Source organism: Penicillium coprophilum, assembly GCF_028826855.1.
Source record: "Penicillium coprophilum strain IBT 35676 chromosome Unknown utg000002l_segment0_segment1, whole genome shotgun sequence".
In the NCBI taxonomy this organism is placed as follows: domain Eukaryota; kingdom Fungi; phylum Ascomycota; class Eurotiomycetes; order Eurotiales; family Aspergillaceae; genus Penicillium; species Penicillium coprophilum.
Window position 1 is genome coordinate 2355600 of NW_026622722.1, and position 18671 is coordinate 2374270.

An 18671-nucleotide genomic window follows, 5' to 3' on the forward strand; every position below is an offset into this window, starting at 1 on the left:
CCTAAGGGTTCTTAGGGCCTAGTATATATGCCGCTGCAGTGACAATCGGAGGTTCCGATTGCCCCTATGATCTTTTGGCCTAACTAGCGGCCTGGTTACTACGTGGGATTACACTATGAGAGGTCGTCGGTCATGTGACCGGGTCGTCGCAGCAAGACCAGTCGTCAGCGCACTGTACAACATAGATACGGAGATAATAACAGGACTGTGTGGGAAAGAAAGAGCGCAGCATCAGTTACAGGTGAGATGACCTTTCAAGTTATCAGAACTGTGACCGGAAGAATGGAACATTGAAATGGTGCATTCAAAGTAATGAGATGACGGAAATCGTTCATGCAGAGCAGGAATACAGCATTGTCATGGATATCTCCAGTGCACTCCGACCTTGAACTAGCTACCACTAAGTACTCAGTACAGCATATCAACTGCGGATGGAAATAAGAGTTTGTTTGGAGAACGAGTTTTTCATTGAGCAACCATCTATTACGGCAGCTGCACAAATAGAGATAGCGAATAGGATTTCCAACAGCCACCAACTACACAATTGTCTACGGCGACAACATATCGGCACTACTATCGCAGGTCGTATGAAGGGCATCTGTAATCTTGTCACAAGTTAGCAATTGTTTGCAAATGGAAGAGTCAGATTCCAAGTCAAAGGCATGTGTGTGAGGGTAAAGGCATGGCGTCATCAAAAAATTAGAGTGTTGTTGTTGCATTATTTTAATCTTCAAAGCGCCCCGGAGGGGGGCATAATGCTCGGGGTTAAAAATTTATAATCATCCGCCAGAGTGATGTGTGATTGTGGGCAAGGGGGAAGGGGAGAAACAAGTAAGACTCACCAATTCTGTGGAAACGAACAATGGGCGTAACTACGTCCATTATACGAGTCCTAGGTTTCCGCAGGAAATCCATTGCCAAGACATGTTGTTTCATTCCCAGTCGCTATTTCAAGCGCTGGTTCAAGTAAATCTAATACATGGCATTCGCATCCCGTCGAGGAAGCGCTTAGTCGAAGAGACCGAAGCCCATGTCCTCATCGGACTCCTCCTCCTCCTCAGCAGGAGCTGCGGCAGCAGGAGCGTCACCACCGGAGGTGGCGGCAGCGGCGACAGGGGCAGCAGAGGCGTACGCATCGGGGTTAGCGATGCGATCCTTGAGGTCATCAATCTCAGCCCAGCTGTAGTCGGTGGCGATAGCAGCGGCGAGGACCTTCTTGTATCCGTTGATGAGGGAGTGGAAGACGGAAGGAACGGTGGGGTAGTTGGCAGCCAGGGAGACAGCGGTGATGGTAGCAATGGCCTTGGAGAAGGCAGACAAGAGCTGCTCATCGGTGATGTCGAGAACATCGGCGCTGAAGCACTGACCGTTCTCGTAGACCTGGGTGATGGCCATACCGTAGGTGAACGGAGAGATGTTCAGAAGGTTAAGGAGGGTAGCCTCGGAGGCACCGACCTTGTTACCGGCCTCAACAAGCTTGAGGTCGGAGACAATCTCAATGGTACCACGAGCAATCTTGGTGGGGACACCGAGAGCCTGGAAGAAGGCGGTCTTACCGGGCTCCATACCAGTGTTACCAGCGGGAATCCAGACGTCATCGGGAGCGAAGGCACCGGCACGAGCGGGAGCAGCGACACGGTTGGCAAGGATCTTCTCCTTGATGGACTTGAGGTCACCATTGGTGAAGATGAAACCGACGTTGCCACGGACGTGGGGGAGGAGACGCTCCCACTCGGGGTTCTCAGCGACGAAACCCTTGAGGGCACGACGAACCATAGTGTTCTTACCCATCAGGACGACGGCCTCACCACGGAGGGACATACGGATCTCGTGCATCTGCTGGGAGCTGACATTGTCAACTCCGACGATGAAGATGGTGCTGTACTCATTGAGACTGTGGCATAGCTTGTTAGAAACTTTGGATCGAGCCAATTGCCAGGAGCCATTGAGAGTGAACTAACAGAGTACGCAGCTTCTCAAAGTAAGCGGACTTGGTTGCTGACTTGCCCCCCATTTCTTCTTGTTTTTAGTGAAGATAGGTTGTTTAAGGGAATTTTTGTGGTTAATGAAGGAGAAGAAAAGAAGAGCTGGGCGATTTCGGGAAAATCAATTTTGGTGGTGCGCTCGCTAGTGGGTCACGTGATGTGAAAAGTAGACCCGCCCAAGATGGAGAGAGATGGCGGGAATTCGATCAGAGAGATCTTTAGAGCTCTGGTTGTTATCTGTTGTGTTTTTACCTGCAATTAAGACACCATTGGGACAAATCAAGAGCCGATTGATCATTCGCATTCTGTGAAACAAAGCTCTTCATTATGGCTGGTCTCCAACACCCGTTCAGCTGTCTGCGATATGTCAACAGACAGTCAGCAGACCAATCGGATATCCTTATTGCCACTGCTGGTCGCAATCTCTATTCTTATGATGCGTCCAGTGGTCAACGGCTGGATGTGTGGCCACAGCCCGTAGACGCCAATGTGGAGGATAAAAGCTCTGACGCAGCTCCCACATCTGAAAAGCAAGGCCCCCCAGAAAAGCGAAGAAAGCTGTCTCCGACCTCCGATGAACAAAAGGATGCCAAGTCTGAGTCAAACCCTAAAGATTCGAACAAAGAGGCTTCCAACTCCTGGACCAACATTCCACTTGTGACTGTTGCCCATGGCAAATATGTAGTGATTATGACCTCCGAGGACAAATGTGTTCGAGTCCTGAGTTTGGACAACGAAGGCAAACTTAAGCAATTGAGTGCTCGGTAAGTTACTATTTCCCTTTCTACGCGCTCGGCAAACTCATCATTTATAGCACAATGCCCAAGAAGCTCTCTGCGCTCACTCTGACACCGGATGAAAACAATATCTTGGCGGGTGACAAATTCGGAGATGTGTATACTTTCCCTCTAATTCCAAGCGGAGAGTACGTGAAGGTCCAGGCTCCAGCAAAACCATATGAGCCATCTGCCACAAACCTCACGGTACACACGAAACGCAACCTTGAATCATTGGAGCAGCAAATGCGACAGGCTGCTCTGTCCAAGACTAGCCAAGCAGAGCGAGTTGCGTTGAATTTCGAGCACCAAGTCATTATCGGTCACGTTTCGTTGTTGACGGATTTGATCTCCGTTACCCGGCCTGCGGACTCGACCGTTGGCAAGCGGAATTACATCCTGACTGCGGATCGTGATGAACATATTCGTGTCTCCCGTGGTGTTCCTCAAGCCCATGTAATTGAGCAGTTCTGCTTTGGTCACACTTCGTTTGTCAGCTGTTTGTGCGTCCCTTCGTTCGAACCCAAGGTTCTCATCTCGGGTGGTGGCGACAACTATCTGCTTGTGTGGGACTGGCTCAAGAACCAGATCTTACAAAAAGTTGAGCTTCCTGGGGCGGAAGGAGAAACTACAGTGCGCGGTATTTGGGGTGTTTCCCTTGCGCCTACCGCAGACAACACTGATCCCGTGAAGGCTATCTTTGTTGCACTTGAAGGGTACGTTCCGGTAACTACTGATTATGTGTATCATTATTCTAAAATCTAGAGCAGGTCTTCACAACTTCTTTACTACACTCTCGAAAGCGACAACATGATAACTCACCAAGACACCCTCCAACTGTCAGGCAACGTTCTTGACGTGGTTGGCATTGATTCAAGAGGCTCTATCCTTGTTGCTGTGGATACATTGCGGGAACCCAATTCGACAAGTGCCTGGAAGTCGTCTTCCCAGCCTCCTCTCGAAACCTTCCGGCTCAGTTCTGGAAAGTGGACTCCTGCAGAGGACTCCGTGGTCACTCAAATCAATTCCGAAGGCACCTCAAGTATTCCTACAACATTGGAGCAGAAACAGCAGAAGGAGCTCAATGACTCAATGTATAGTTTGGGCAACCTACGGAAGAGAGATGAACCGTACGACGACTAAAAGCATGTTTTTGATGAATGTATAGCAAATGATTAATTAGAGTGCCAAATATATACATGTTTGATGCAATGGTCTGTATCACGGTCTATCAGAAGGAAATAAGCAGCGTGATTATAGCAACACGTTGCATAATATATATGTTGGGGGCAACCCCCATAACCTTCGCAATACCAGTTATTTTCGCCTCATACAATCGCGATGTTTCCCCGTCAGTTCGGTCATAGGGTTTAGGGCCTGAGAGATCTGGAATTCTCTCCGTAGGTAGGCACCTAAGTATCCTATGGCTAGTAAGCAGTGGCATGATTGTGTTTATAGCCACCATTCCCACATCTACCTAGGTAGTTAGCCTGAGACATTATTAATTTATCTCAGTAGCATAGGACTGTCATACCAAGTAGAGCGCTTGATCAGCAGTAGAAGTCCTCGAAGAAAGCTCTAGTAAATATGAAGGCCGATAGATGAACCGGGAGAACAGGTTGTCTAGCAAGAGACAATAGATGTGTCGGTGATGTCCAATCGCTAAACGCACAACCATGCTAATCAATTCGACGAATCCAATTCCACGTATCATTCAATGGAAAAGATATACAAGAATAGTTAGAAGATACCTCGGGAAGGCACCGAAGTTACGTTGGGAAGAAAGCGTCCACTTGCCACTCCAATTTTCCGATCAAATCGCGGGCCGCGGCAACCGGAGAACCTTCTTATAATCCCACTTCTCCCCCTCCATCTCACTTGCATATTCCACCAACAAAATGCAGGAACAGTTTGAGCCTTTGAAGAATGACTTGCTGCTGAGGGCTGCACGGGGTATTATTCAATATGTTATTTTGTTTTAATCGGAGCTGACAATCGCAGGTGAGAAGGTGGAGCGTCCTCCGATATGGGTTATGCGACAGGGTGAGTCTGGTTTGGTCGTACACGCCCTCAAGGACTAATTGACGTTCTTTCTTGTTCAATAGCTGGCCGGTACCTCCCTGAATACCATGAGGCGAAGGCGGGCCGCGACTTCTTCGAATGCTGCCGTACACCCGAAATCGCATCGACCTTGACTCTCCAGCCCATCGAACGTTATGAAGGCCTCATCGACGCCGCAATTATTTTCTCCGATATCCTAGTTATCCCTCAGGCCATGGGTATGGTCGTGGAGATGCTGGACAAGAAGGGACCTCATTTCCCCGAACCCCTCGATTCGCCGACAGACGGGCAGTACGAGAAGATCATGGCGAAGAATGTGGATGTGAAAGCAGAGCTTGACTACGTCTACAAGGCAATTACCCTCACACGATTCAAGCTGAAGGGCCGCGTGCCCCTGATCGGCTTCTGTGGTGCACCATGGACGCTGCTGTGCTACATGGTCGAAGGCGGTGGTAGCAAGCTCTTCGTGCAGTCCAAGAAATGGGTCTACAAGTACCCTACCGAGGCGCAGGCTCTTTTGCAGAAGATTGCCGAGGTCTGCGTGGAATACCTCGCCCTCCAGGTCGCTGCCGGAGCGCAGCTGGTGCAGGTCTTTGACTCCTGGGCTGGCGAGCTGTCTCCTGCCTCCTTCAAGTCGTTCTCGCTTCCTTACCTGCGCCACATCTCCGCCAACCTGCCCAAGCGCCTGCAGGAGATGGGTCTGGAGCCTGTGCCGATGACTGTCTTCGCCAAGGGCGCCTGGTACGCTCTGGATGACCTTTGCGAGTCAGGCTACAATGTTGTCGGCTTGGACTGGCTCCACGATGCCGGCGAAGCCATGCGCATTGCCAACGGTCGTGTGACTATTCAGGGCAATGCGGATCCTGGCATGCTCTACGGCGGCCCCGCAGCCATTACTGCCACGGTTGAGCCCATGGTTGAGGGTTTCAAGAAGGGCAAGCAGGGATGGATCTGCAATTTGGGCCACGGTAAGTCACAGCTTATAACCTGGGGCTGCATATCATTTATATCTAACTGTCTTTCTACACAGGTGTCACTCCATTTGTCGACCCCGAGCACCTCAAGTTCTTTTTTGAAGAAATCCACCGCTTGACCGTATAATTTTTGAATCTTAAGAGCGGTCGGCTTCTTTCCCGACTCAGATTAGAAAACTACATTGGATCTAAAAACATCTTTTGGACGTGAATATTTTCAATTCTCGGGGTATTTAGGGTTATGATATATGCAGGCCTTATGAAATTAGACAGCGATATCCTCGTTCCTGTATGGCAGACACTGGAGTTAGTCTTCATGATCATGAAACAGCCAATCCTCGATGCAACTGCGAGCAGACGAAGACCTGCTTTACGCATTGGGTTAGACCAAACACCAAACACAACATACCATAGCTCAGGCTTATCCTTCATGAACTTGGCCATAATTTCCTTGCACTCGGCATTGTCCAAGACAACAATCTCCTTGCCCTTGTTGAGAAGAAGCTCCTCACCGCCCATGAAGCTCTTGTTCTCACCAATGACAACCCGGTTCACCTTGTAGAGGATGCAAGCGCCGGTGCACATATCACAGGGCGAGAGAGTGGTGTACATAGTAGCACCCTCGTAGGCCGAGGCAGGAAGACGGCCGGAGTTTTCGAGGGCGGACATCTCGGCCTTCGGTATGTTAGTAGTAGTTCATAAACTCTAAGATAATTGATCTCGATATAGATTGACGATTGATATCAATTGGAGTATATCACGCTATACTGACATGCAAGATAGCGCTCCCCTTCTGGACACGCATGTTGTGGCCACGACCAAGGATCTTTCCATCCTTTGAGACCAGGCAAGCACCGATTGGCACACCTCCCTCAGAGAGACCCTGCTTGGCCTCTTCGACAGCGGCAATGAATCCAGGATCTTGTTCCATTTTTGAGTGTAATTGAGCTTGAATGTGGGCTACTGAGTGTGGACTAAGGAAGATAAAAGGGAAATCTACTCCGTGCTCCGTATCGGAAAATTCCGAACCCCTCTATGACGATTAAGCCGAGTGGACCGTGAAGAGCTTTTTTGCCCCTCTTTATCGATAAGAGATATGTGGCTGAGGGATGCAGGTGGCTGTGGGGTTGTGGCGAAGGTTCGAAATTTCTGCGCGATTCTTACCGGTACAGTTACAGGGATTGTATGCAAGATACAATATCCAAAAGATTGCATCAAAGACACAATTTATATGAACTCGTTGACCCCTATAAGTCGTCATCGCATAATTACAAGCTCCACGGCTTCGTAATGATTTCACAGACATCTATGCATTTGGGCTGGTGAGTGAAATGCACGTTAGTCAGCTGTAATAAAAAAAACCAAAAAACAAAAAAAAAACATGGAAACACGGAGAAAATCTGCGAAGGTCATCGAAGCTCACCGAATCCCGTAGAATCGCGCTCGGGCCATTCAGAATATACATAGAAGCCACCAGAAGAGATGAAGATGAAGAATAATGTGTATTGAAGAGGCAATTTGACGATTCTGGATTGAAAAATTAGTAAAATCTGCTTCAAAGCGAGACAAAGAAAACTAGTGTAAAATCGGCATTCCTTAGTTGGTCTGGTAATCTATTGTGTCATTTTACGAGGCTCGTACAGGTGCCTGGGTTAAAAAGTTACTCAGCCTTTTTTTTGGCTTCGATTATTATTATTCAGATAACCATCTCGCCCTTTCTCTCCTCCACTTTCTCATCTCCCTGGACTTTCAAATATCCGCAATTGTCCATTCGGCGTCTCTCATATAAAAGCCGTTTTCAAAAAGTTTTCGGCGACTTCGTCCCCCCCCTCCTCCCGCATCATTTCTGGATTCCACGAGAATACTTAATATCTTCTTACGCTTGATTCCCCACATACTTCACAATGGTCAAGGAAACGAAGTTCTACGACACCCTCGGGGTATGTTAAACCTATACTTGACTGGTGCTCGAGCCGGGTTGACTGCTTCAGAATCTGACATGGTGTTTCTTTCATTCAGGTCTCTCCCACCTGTACCGAGGCTCAGCTTAAGACTGCCTACAAGAAGGGCGCTCTCAAGTACCACCCTGGTATGTGACACTCTCAGAGACTCCCAATAGCATATACATGAAACATTCAGCTGACATCTTTTCGTCACATGAAGACAAGAACACCAACAACCCCGATGCCGCAGAGAAGTTCAAGGAGCTGTCCCACGCCTACGAGACTCTTTCCGACCCCGAGAAGCGTCAGCTCTATGATCAGCTCGGCGAGGAAGGCCTGGAGCACGGCGGTGGTGGCGGCGGCATGAACGCTGAGGATTTGTTCTCTCAATTCTTCGGCGGCGGCGGCGGTGGTGGTCCCTTCGGTGGAATGTTCGGCGGTGGCATGCGTGAACAAGGCCCCAAGAAGGCCCGCACAATCCACCACGTGCACAAGGTTAACCTCGAGGATATCTATAAAGGCAAGGTGTCCAAGTTGGCACTCCAGAAGTCTGTTATCTGCAGTGGCTGTGATGGCCGCGGTGGAAAGGAAGGTGCTGTCAAGGAGTGCGCGGGCTGCAACGGTAGCGGTATGAAGACTATGATGCGCCAAATGGGTCCCATGATCCAGCGCTTCCAGACTGTCTGCCCCGACTGCAACGGTGAAGGCGAGATCGTCCGTGATAAGGATCGCTGCAAGAAGTGTAACGGCAAGAAGACCGTCGTTGAGCGCAAGGTTCTTCACGTTCACGTCGACAAAGGTGTGCGCGATGGCCACAAGATTGAGTTCCGCGGCGAGGGTGACCAGATGCCTGGTGCTCTGCCCGGTGATGTCGTGTTCGAGATTGAGCAGAAGCCCCACCCCCGCTTCCAGCGCAAGGGCGACGACCTGTTCTACCAGGCTGAGATCGATCTGCTTACCGCTCTTGCCGGCGGTTCTGTCCACATTGAGCACCTTGATGATCGGTGGATGACCGTTAACATCGCCCCTGGCGAGGTTATCGTTCCTGGTATGTGACTTGCCCCTCTTTTTCTTCTGCACAAGCCTTGTGAGAATTTTCACTAACAATATTTTTTAGATGCCATTAAGGTCATTCACGGCCAGGGTATGCCCTCATTCCGCCACCACGACCACGGCAACCTGTACATCAAGTTCGATGTCAAGTTCCCCAAGAAGGAGGAGCTCCAGAACTTGGACCTCCTTGAGAAGGTCCTTCCTCCTCGCTCCGAGAAGGTCGTGCCCCCGGCCGACGCTATGGTCGAGGACTTCGAGCTTGAGGACCCCGAGAACGAGCACGACCAGGCCCGCGCCCACGGCGTGGCCGCGGCCGGCATGGACGAGGATGATGATGATGTGCCTGGCGGTGCCGAGCGTGTGCAGTGCGCTTCCCAGTAAAAGGATTTCGGAGACAATTTCCATGCCGTAAATGGGGGTTGATGCTAGGCCAGTGATGAAGACTTCGCTTATGATACCATGTGAAGGGGGCCCTTCTCTTTAACCTCGATTTGACGCGGGGAACCTGTTTGTTTTCTTTATGCTTTGCAATGGCGTTTCCTCCGAAGACCTGGAAGATATCATTTTTCTCTTTTTCTCTTTGTCTTCTCGGGTTCCATTTCTCAATTTCTGTAATTCCTCGCCTCGTCGAACTCCTTTTTTTTCTTTTGCATACAAGTTTCGGGTCTTTGATCCCTGCCTTTTTTCACGTTTATCGCCCATTTTATGTTTTCCATGGGAACTGGGGTTTGTGGGAGTTGCGCTGACGATGGGAAAGAGTCATGAATCGAAGATGGATGGGACGAGACCACGATTTCAGGCCTGGCCCTTGCGAATGGGTTGCAATTCTGTTACCCACGCTGGTTTTGTCCTAGCATGAAGCTTTGGGAGGTCGTGGCGTGGCGTGATCATGATTGATTCGTGTTTTTTTTTGTTAGCCTGCACTCTGATGATGATCTTTGAATAGACATTTGCTTCGTTCTAATGCATTTGCTCATCTATAAGGATGTTTTCTTCTCATGAGACACATTGCTGGTGGTTGTAAGAGGGGTCGTAAGAGTAAAAGAAGGAAGCCGACAAGATAGCTTCGTCGGAAGTCCTCAAGGTCCTCTATGCTGGTGTGGGACTGACTTCCAAGGTCATTCTCTGTAGGCCGCCCTCTGTCACCTTTAGTGGTTGGGTATGCTGAACGGTGTAGAATATGAAAGTGTCCCACATCGTAGAAAGTTGGGTGATGTGGGCTAATCAGGCAAGAATCGGAAGATACTACGCGCATGGTCTGACTCGACAAGTTGCTTCTTACCTCGGCACTAATATTGCTCAGATCCTTGATATCCAAATATAATGACCCGAACATCAGAGATTGAAAAGAGATTTCTACATCGGAAGAATTGTACAGAGTGCACTAGAACTTATGCACTTACATTGTCCGAGGGTATGCTTATTGTATTTGAGACCTAGAATGGCATCGAATGCATATTATCCTCGGAATTGCTGCTAAGCTACTACGTTTCTTTCTCATATTCACTCTATAGCTGATCTTAACGAGCCCAATAGTCCATGTCTTCTACTTCCGTCCTTCCTCATTACCAGTCTTCCATTTCACTGTGACAGATATGGAACCTTATATCCAGTTTCCAACAACATTTACAGCTCTTCAGTCCTCTTATATATCTCTTTATCCACCAACGGTATAGGCATATGATATTGGGGTCTGCGTTTGATGGGTATGAGATTCTATGTAGTAGAAAAAGGAGAGTTGTATGATGAGATCCATTTGCGTCGTGATCCTAGAAATAGATAAAACGGTTAGATACATTCAAGCATTCATCAGCATAGGCGATCTAATTGACTGTACCTGATACTGAAACCACCTGGTACTGAGACCAACTGCCTTAGAACCCAATAGATTCCAAGTGATGAGCGGAAAGAGGACCATTGTAATAGAAGATCTGGCCATCATCGTCTCTCATATATTCAAAGAATTTACATTTCCCAGTGGCGCACTGGTAGGATATCGATCGAGGATATCTCCTACCCCGACCTGCTATCACCCTTCGGCTCCAGTATCTTTCGCCTTCATGTTCACAGTCACACAAGGCGTTTTCTTCCGAAACACCTCGCATGTCTCCAAAGCAAGCAAATGCATTACAGTGACAGCATTTGTAGTATGGACGGTTTGCATTGCCATTTGTATTCCATGGCACGCACCGCGTTCTTTTGGTAGGCCCCTCACATCGAAGACAGACGGAAGTGAAATGATTGTCCATATTTCAGGGTTTAATGTGTGTTTTCTGGTTTGAGATTTGTGCAGGCAGATATTGGAGAATAAAGGAATACAGGAAAAAATAGAGAGTTGATGGTCTATTATACCGCTTGGTGTGGCTCAGCCCATGATTGTGCTAAGCGCCCAACACAGGGAGGGTGTGTTGGCGCCTGCCACTATCATGCACCCAAGGCCGACTTGAGTCATTTAAGCTGTGGCTGTGCCATAGTCAGGCTCATTTACATTGTACTTCAAGACATGATGGAATGTTCTGTCTGGACACTGGCAGCTTGCGAGGGTGACTATATGCTAGAACCGCGAGCGCAGCAATTCTAGACTATAGTCATAAGGTCATGCGCTGTTGTATTTGCATCTGGATCTTCGATCAATATGAGTATATTAATGGTGAAGGTTATGGCCGGCTTAGGCATAGGTTCCAAATATTCGAATGATCAACTCGGCGATTAGGGAGGAAGTGGGATATTGATCTCCCACTAGCCTCATCTCAGTGGAGTTGTCAAACCGATATGAGATATGATTCGCTCCAGATGAGAGCGAGTTCGACCGCGTATTCTATCAAACTTCTCGTCTATGCTTCAACAAGTAACAGCACACATAAAATGAAGCTTCGAAATGGGATGTTGAGCATCTACTTCACTATAATCTCTGGGAGAGACCAAGGAACAAGACTCTCAACACTTCGTTTGTCAAACATCACCCGGTACATTTGACACTTAAGCACAGCAACAAGTACATGGCAAAGTTGGGTAATGACTGCGCCAGATAGCGAAACAATTATTGACCTACATAGCGCTGCGCCGCAAACAAGAAAAAGGTGGCACACAACCCTCCATAAGGCTGCTATATCAACGAATTGCAGTTCAGAAAATGGTATTCACACCCAGCAAAGCATCATTCTCTTTATCTTCCACTACCCAAAGTTCTGGTTATTCTCTGGATCGCAATGAGACTGACAAGGCACACACACTCCGGTCAGCCGTTGGTGTACGCTAAACTTCCCCGCTCAAAGCTGCGCTGCTCGAACTGATAAATTTTAGGCGCAGGAGACTTCGTCAAATTCAAGGAAAAGCACATGAGTGTGTGTGTGTGTGTGTGTGTGTGAGTGTGTGTGTGCATGTTGGCAAAAACCAACATACCTTGCGTGTGGTCCTAGAAAACGCCTTCCTCGAAGTCGACATCGAGACCGTAACCCTAAAAAGCATCGTGCCAACCTTGGAACCTCTTCCACCTCCCCATCAAAATTCCTGCCAGGAGCTCTACGGATATGCTAGCGAATTATTCAAGCGCGCTGTCGCACGAGATAGGAAAGAATTGGTAGGAACTACCGGGACTACACCGTAACGTGCTATCCATCTATGGCAGGCAAAGCCTTTGGCTTTTATTCCTCTTTGGCTCTCAGGTTGACCGTTCGTCCATTTCGAACGTCAAGTTTGCGTACAATCCAGTCTGCAAAGAAGAGACATTCCATGTCATACGCGACATTGTGGTAGGTGATGAGCTCATCGTGATATATATCGACGGAGCCAATCGTACCCGAAGCCAGCGTCAGGACGAGCTCAACATAGGGGGATTCCAGTGCACTTGCCCAGCATGGAGGGATACTGCTGAGCCGAGTAGCCTCCCTTAATTATATTGTTGCCATACTTATATTTTCTTTGAGCTACTACAAGGCTGCCACGTACTGTCTGAAGTTGAAGGAGCAAAAAATGGCACTTTCGTGGGATGAGAAAATGCTGGAAGTTGACCTTGACTGCGTCGCAGGATATCATTCCGAATACAAGAAAGTGGGTATCATGAAACGAGATGAGACAGATGGTGGGAGTGCCAAAGCCATTATCTGAGGATACACTAAGGTGAATCATGAAAGACTGACCCCTGGATATGTTTATCGTGGAAGTATCGAGGTGCTTGCCCGAAGGAGTGTGATTTATCGAGTAGGGACGAGGTCAGTCAGCCTCAGGGTATTGAAGCTGGCTGGCTTTCTTCGGAGAGGTGAGAGACAAGGTGCTCTCAGTAGGATGATTTCGTGGAATAACTTGATGGACTGAGGTCTCAAGCTAGACAGATGGCTAGAGGACTAAAGAGAAAATTCTTGGTCAGGTCTTTCATCGCTCCTGGTCTAGCTAGATTTGGCAAATGATAATTGACTGATTGCTCGTTTTCCTGGATGACGAGATAAAGCGCGGAATTGTGTCACGGCGTAGTAATGCTTGGACCAGCACTCTGGAAGTCCAGCTCTACCGGCTCCAAGTTAATATGTTGTAAAGGCCGATCACATCATACTACAGGGATTATGCCGAATACTAAGGGAAGGACGATCACATCATACCACATATTCATACCACAAGGACCGATCCCGACCTCAAGCTTTGAAACTTCTGCACATTATGCTCAAGAGCATTAAGTTTACCGGTATCGAAATTATAGCCACGAGCATAAGTTATAGAAGAAAGCTACCCAGCTTTGGTGTCATGAGCAAAATATCTCTTAAGCGTGACTTTTGTAAAGACGATAGATGGAACTGGTCCTTCCTTCGTGGGATCTGAAACCTCCTATAGAATGACGCCAGCTCTGCGTTAAAGGGATAACAACTGCCCAAACAGGTCCAGAACTACTTCATATATACAATAAGGTCGAACCACAGGTTCCCCGCAAGCGACTTCGCAGCCACCCCTGCATATAGACGCACACACCCGACCAACGAGTATACCGAGAACGCATCACATCAGTCGCACAGACACATGGAATGGTATAGACGCTGGCACATGGCGTGCTCAGGGCTAAGATATCTAAATTGCATACAAGAACCCGTATCCAGATGTAGTAGGAATAGCGAGAAGGGGACTCGGGGATCAAAAATACGGAATCCCGAGGAAGGATAGAGCCACTATGTTATATTAGCGGCGATGGTGTAGCGAGAATAGCGAGAAAGAAATGCCAAAAAAGAAAGGAAAAAGCCTAATCCTCTAACCAGCTGAATCACTCATCGATTCGGAGTACCGAACAGATGACAAGGTTCTCGTATCAAACAAGCCATGCGCCATGCGTCTAGGCAAGGCGAGGCTGAAACCGAATTTGGTCTCCGAGGAGAAGCATTATGTGCCATGTATCATGTACTCCGTAGTCCGAGTGGAGATCCTTGTGCCCATGAGTACGGGTATGCAACCGTAACCAGCTGCAGATCCGGGCCATAGCTTGAGAGTCAGCTGCTAGAGCTGAACAGCGCCACATTATTTCTTTTTTTGCTTCTTGTCTCCCTCGGCTATTTGGTCTCTTGTATGCCATTATCATATCGAGTACACTAGCCAAGAGAGTCCGAAAGATCTTGGGTGTGTACCTATGTAACCTGAATGGAATGTCAGTAGAAAGGGCCGAAGAATGCATTAGGGGCTTCAAGCGACCTCGGCGGAAGAGGTACACCGAGAGAGCTGATACGTCCGTAAAAAAGCCAAGAAATACATCGGTAGCCTCGTGGCACCATACTTTAAGTTAAGGGCGCGGCAGTACGGAGTACGGAGTACTGCATTGCTACATTTCGGCATTTTAGTACTTTGTACGGAGTACTTGGGAGATATCAATTAAGCTCGATGACGTGATTTAGATCTTGATCGCGTCTTTACCAAGTGGGAATAGATGCAGGGACAGCGGGAAAGACATGCATAGTTTAAGCGGATATCTCCAACGAGGTTAATTGACTATCAGAGATGCCTCGATCTTTCCGAGGTTGGTCGTTGCAGCGCCCGAGTTTCCCAACCTTTATTCTTCCTAAAACATAGTAAAAGATATCCTGAGGCTGCGTCAGGGTTCCATCAAGGACGATCACGTAAGTAAAAAGGCAACGGTCTCCGGAGCAAGGACGTACTGGGTAATTCCGTGAGAATGGCGTTCTCCCTACATTATGCACCTAACAGATAGAGTAGTGCCAAGCCTACACGGCAAGCGAGACATTGTAAATATTCATAAATGCGATAAATCCATAACGGGCGGAAGCAGATGATCAATATCTTACAGAAGAATAAGAGACCTCTTGCTTCCAAGTTCCCCTCACAGGATGGCAATCATTATGTAACCAGGCGGTAGACGGAATATCAGAATCTTGAAACATCTCAAATCCACCAGGAACAGAAATCCAACGTGGAACCTATTTTTTTCCTTTCACCATCTCACCTCCAGATTGCGTGTTCTGTCAGGTCCATGATTGGTCTCGTGGTCCCACTTGTTGATCTTCTTGAGGCAAATCTCCTCAAGACGCGTTCTCATTCGTCATCCAGACACCTTGGCGCTACGTCGGCTTATCCACTCGGTCAGTTCCAACAACGTTGATATTGGAATTGATACATACATACGGCTATCAGGTGAGCTGAATGTCATGAGAGCAAGGGATGGCCGAACAGCTATGGCTGTGATAGTACCTGAAGCATCTACATAAAATCCAAATCTCCCGTCTCCTCTCGACCATGGGCTCCCTGTAAAAAAACGGATATACTCCACGACCCATCGTCATTCTTCCAGACCGAGTGGAACCTGCGAATTTGTGCTCTTTAGTGATCGGCTTGAGATCGTCAGTGGATCCGGCGTGGAATCCCTCCTTGCTTTTTAACGTGCGACTCGCTTTGAAGAACCAATTCTGTTCTTCTGTCCTTCTGTTCTTTACCGTTCTAGCACTTCCTACCAGTCTAGCCCTCGTATCACCCCTGACTGGATTTAACCTGAGTGAGCTAGGCTGCATTTTGCCAAATCTTAAATTGAATCTGGGGAGATATTGCGCCATCCGGGATTGAATCACGCACCAACATTCTTAGCCTTTTTTATTTTTTGCCGCGCCATGCAAACTGCGTGATCTGGGTTGACATTCTTTTTATATTCCTGATCGGCACATTCTGGAGACTCCTGTCTTTCACATTTGTCACACATCCTGGTGAAGCTTCGTCTTCCGGCTTTTGATATTGTCAACTGCGGTCTGCACAAGCATAACGGGAAACATGTTTGGTCAACTTCCCAGGACCAGGTCCGAATTGGGCCATGCCCTGGCTAAAGGCCTCGGTATCAAAGTTGCATACAGAGATCCTCTGGGGGCTACTGGTGAACCCGTCACAAGAGGAGAATCCACATTCTCTATGGGCACTGTCGACACATATTCATACAACGAGCCCGAGCCCACAAGTGTCGACTGGATTCGCGAGATCACCCCTTCCGGAGCCCAAGTCGGCAGATACTTCCTCAATCTGTTCCCTTTCCTCACATGGATTGGCAACTACAACCTACAATGGCTCTTCGGTGACCTGGTTGCCGGTATTACCGTCGGTGCCGTCGTGGTGCCACAAGGTATGGCCTACGCTAACCTGGCTGGACTGGAGGTGCAGTATGGCTTGTACTCTTCGTTTATGGGAGTCTTGATCTATTGGTTCTTTGCTACGTCCAAGGATATCACTATTGGAGTGAGTGATACTGCGACCGGTCGAAACAAAAAAATAACCTTACTGACCTCATCTCATAGCCCGTGGCTGTCATGTCAACTTTGACCGGAACAATCGTGGCCGATGTCCAGGATCAATATCCAGATTACCCTGCTCACTTGATTGCATCCGCTCTGGCTGTCATTTGCGGTGGTATTGTTTTCGTGATGGGTCTCTTGCGTATCGGATTCATTGTCGACTTTATCCCTCTCCCTGCTATTTCAGCTTTCATGACTGGCTCCGCTCTGAGCATTTGCTCAGGACAGGTTCCCACCATGTTGGGCGAGACCGCCAAATTCAGCACGCGTGGTGCCACCTACGAGATCATTATCAACACCCTCAAATACCTCCCCACTTCGACATTGGATGCTGCTATGGGTGTCACTGCCTGTGCAATGCTGTACATGATCCGTTCAGGATGCACCTTCGCTGCAAAGAAGCAGCCTGCTAAGGCCAAGGTTTGGTTCTTTATCTCCACCCTTCGGACCGTGTTTGTGATCTTGTTCTACACTATGATTAGTGCGGCCGTGAACTTGCATCGAAGGGATAATCCGGCATTCAAGATCCTCGGGACAGTTCCTCGAGGATTCCAACAGGCTGCCGTACCCACTATGGAGCCTAAGATCATTTCAGCCTTCGTTGGCCAACTTCCAGCCGCGGTTATCGTTCTGCTGATTGAGCACATTGCCATTTCCAAGTCCTTCGGTCGTGTCAATAACTACACTATCGATCCTTCTCAGGAATTTGTGGCCATTGGCGTGAGTAACCTTCTTGGGCCTTTCCTCGGTGGCTACCCTGCCACTGGATCTTTCTCTCGAACAGCCATCAAGTCTAAGGCTGGAGTACGCACACCCCTTGCTGGTGTCATCACCGCGATCGTGGTGCTCCTGGCTATCTATGCCCTACCCGCTGTCTTCTTCTACATCCCCAAGGCTTCTCTGGCTGGTATCATCATCCACGCTGTCGGCGATCTGATCACTCCCCCCAACACCGTTTATCAGTTCTGGCGTGTGTCTCCGCTTGATGCGATCATTTTCTTCATTGGTGTCTTGGTCACTGTCTTCAGTTCCATTGAAAATGGTATCTACTGCACAGTCTGTGTGTCAGTTGCCGTCCTGCTTTTCCGTGTGGCCAAGGCCCGCGGTCAGTTCCTGGGCCGTGTCACTATCCACTCTGTTGTCGGAGACCACCTGTTGGATGGCGATGGAAAGTATGGGTCGTTTGGGACTAACAAGACTCCCTCCGATGACGAGGAACGCCATCACCGAACCATCTTCCTCCCCATCAACCACACTGATGGCTCCAACCCCGATATTGAAGTAGAGCAGCCCCTTCCTGGTATCTTCATCTACCGCTTTTCCGAGGGCTTCAACTACCCCAACGCCAACCACTATACCGATGCCCTGGTCGAAGCCATCTTCAAGCAGACCCGCCGAACGAATCCAAACGCCTACAACAGGCCCGGTGACCGTCCTTGGAATGATGCTGGTGCCCGCCGCGGCAAGAAGGGCGGCGATAACGACTCCCACTTGCCCCTTCTTCAAGCCGTTATTCTGGACTTTTCATCCGTGAACAATGTCGACGTAACCTCAATCCAGAACCTGATCGATGTACGCAACCAGCTGGATTTGTACGCCTCTCCCCGCACCGTGCAATGGCACTTCGCGCACATCAACAACCGCTGGACAAAGCGCGGCCTGGCTGCCGCAGGCTTCGGTTACCCAACACCCGTCGCAAGTGACGGTTTCCACCGGTGGAAGCCCATTTTCAGCGTGGCCGAGATCGAGGGCGCTGCCTCAGCCGCCGCCCACGCTGAAATCATCGCCAACCAGCGTGAGCAGTCCCACCGCAAGAGCGCGGATATCGAATCCGGCTTTAAGTCCGAATCCAACACCACCGCCCGCGAGACCGAGGGCGTTGAGACCGCCTCCGAGAATTCAGAGGTCATCCGCGAGGACAAGTTCCAGCGCGATATCACGGACAGCAAGGCGTACCAGAGCCGTCGTAAGGTTGCGCTCGTGCAGGGCATGAACCGGCCTTTCTTCCACATCGATTTGACCAGCGCTCTTCAAAGTGCCGTTGCCAATTCCTCGGAAGAGATTCCACACATTGGTTGATTCTTTAGTTTTTTTGCGTTCCATTTGTTTGGTTTGCACT

At 48.9% G+C, this 18671-nt stretch overlaps 6 protein-coding genes across 6 annotated transcripts; 4 read left to right on the top strand and 2 right to left on the bottom strand.

The window, feature by feature from the left end:
- Positions 1-1008: 1008 nt before the first annotated feature.
- N7500_002951 (60S ribosomal protein uL10) lies at positions 1009-2053 on the bottom strand (the record flags this gene model as incomplete). The annotated part of the gene is made up of 2 exons (XM_056674097.1): positions 1962-2053; positions 1009-1894 (listed from the first exon to the last, which is right to left on the bottom strand). The coding sequence occupies exons 1-2, from the start codon at positions 2012-2014 to the stop codon at positions 1009-1011; spliced, it is 939 nt and encodes a 312-aa protein (XP_056534622.1). The 5' UTR covers positions 2015-2053.
- Positions 2054-2312: 259 nt separating this feature from the next.
- Positions 2313-3904, top strand: trm82 (putative tRNA methyltransferase; the record flags this gene model as incomplete). The annotated part of the gene is made up of 3 exons (XM_056674098.1): positions 2313-2749; positions 2800-3477; positions 3532-3904. The coding sequence occupies 3 exons, from the start codon at positions 2313-2315 to the stop codon at positions 3902-3904; spliced, it is 1488 nt and encodes a 495-aa protein (XP_056534623.1).
- A 755-nt stretch (positions 3905-4659) lies between these two features.
- Positions 4660-5923, top strand: N7500_002953 (uroporphyrinogen decarboxylase HEM12; the record flags this gene model as incomplete). Its single annotated transcript, XM_056674099.1, has 4 exons — positions 4660-4714; positions 4763-4804; positions 4867-5790; positions 5853-5923. The coding sequence occupies 4 exons, from the start codon at positions 4660-4662 to the stop codon at positions 5921-5923; spliced, it is 1092 nt and encodes a 363-aa protein (XP_056534624.1).
- Positions 5924-6061: 138 nt separating this feature from the next.
- N7500_002954 (cytosine deaminase) lies at positions 6062-6727 on the bottom strand (the record flags this gene model as incomplete). The annotated part of the gene is made up of 3 exons (XM_056674100.1): positions 6062-6083; positions 6206-6471; positions 6569-6727. 3 exons carry the CDS (start codon positions 6725-6727, stop codon positions 6062-6064), a joined length of 447 nt encoding a protein of 148 aa, XP_056534625.1.
- A 973-nt stretch (positions 6728-7700) lies between these two features.
- On the top strand, positions 7701-9173 carry N7500_002955 (type I HSP40 co-chaperone YDJ1; the record flags this gene model as incomplete). The annotated part of the gene is made up of 4 exons (XM_056674101.1): positions 7701-7736; positions 7816-7885; positions 7960-8787; positions 8857-9173. The coding sequence occupies 4 exons, from the start codon at positions 7701-7703 to the stop codon at positions 9171-9173; spliced, it is 1251 nt and encodes a 416-aa protein (XP_056534626.1).
- A 6867-nt stretch (positions 9174-16040) lies between these two features.
- On the top strand, positions 16041-18631 carry N7500_002956 (SLC26/SulP family anion transporter; the record flags this gene model as incomplete). Its single annotated transcript, XM_056674102.1, has 2 exons — positions 16041-16496; positions 16556-18631. The coding sequence occupies 2 exons, from the start codon at positions 16041-16043 to the stop codon at positions 18629-18631; spliced, it is 2532 nt and encodes an 843-aa protein (XP_056534627.1).
- Positions 18632-18671: the final 40 nt, after the last annotated feature.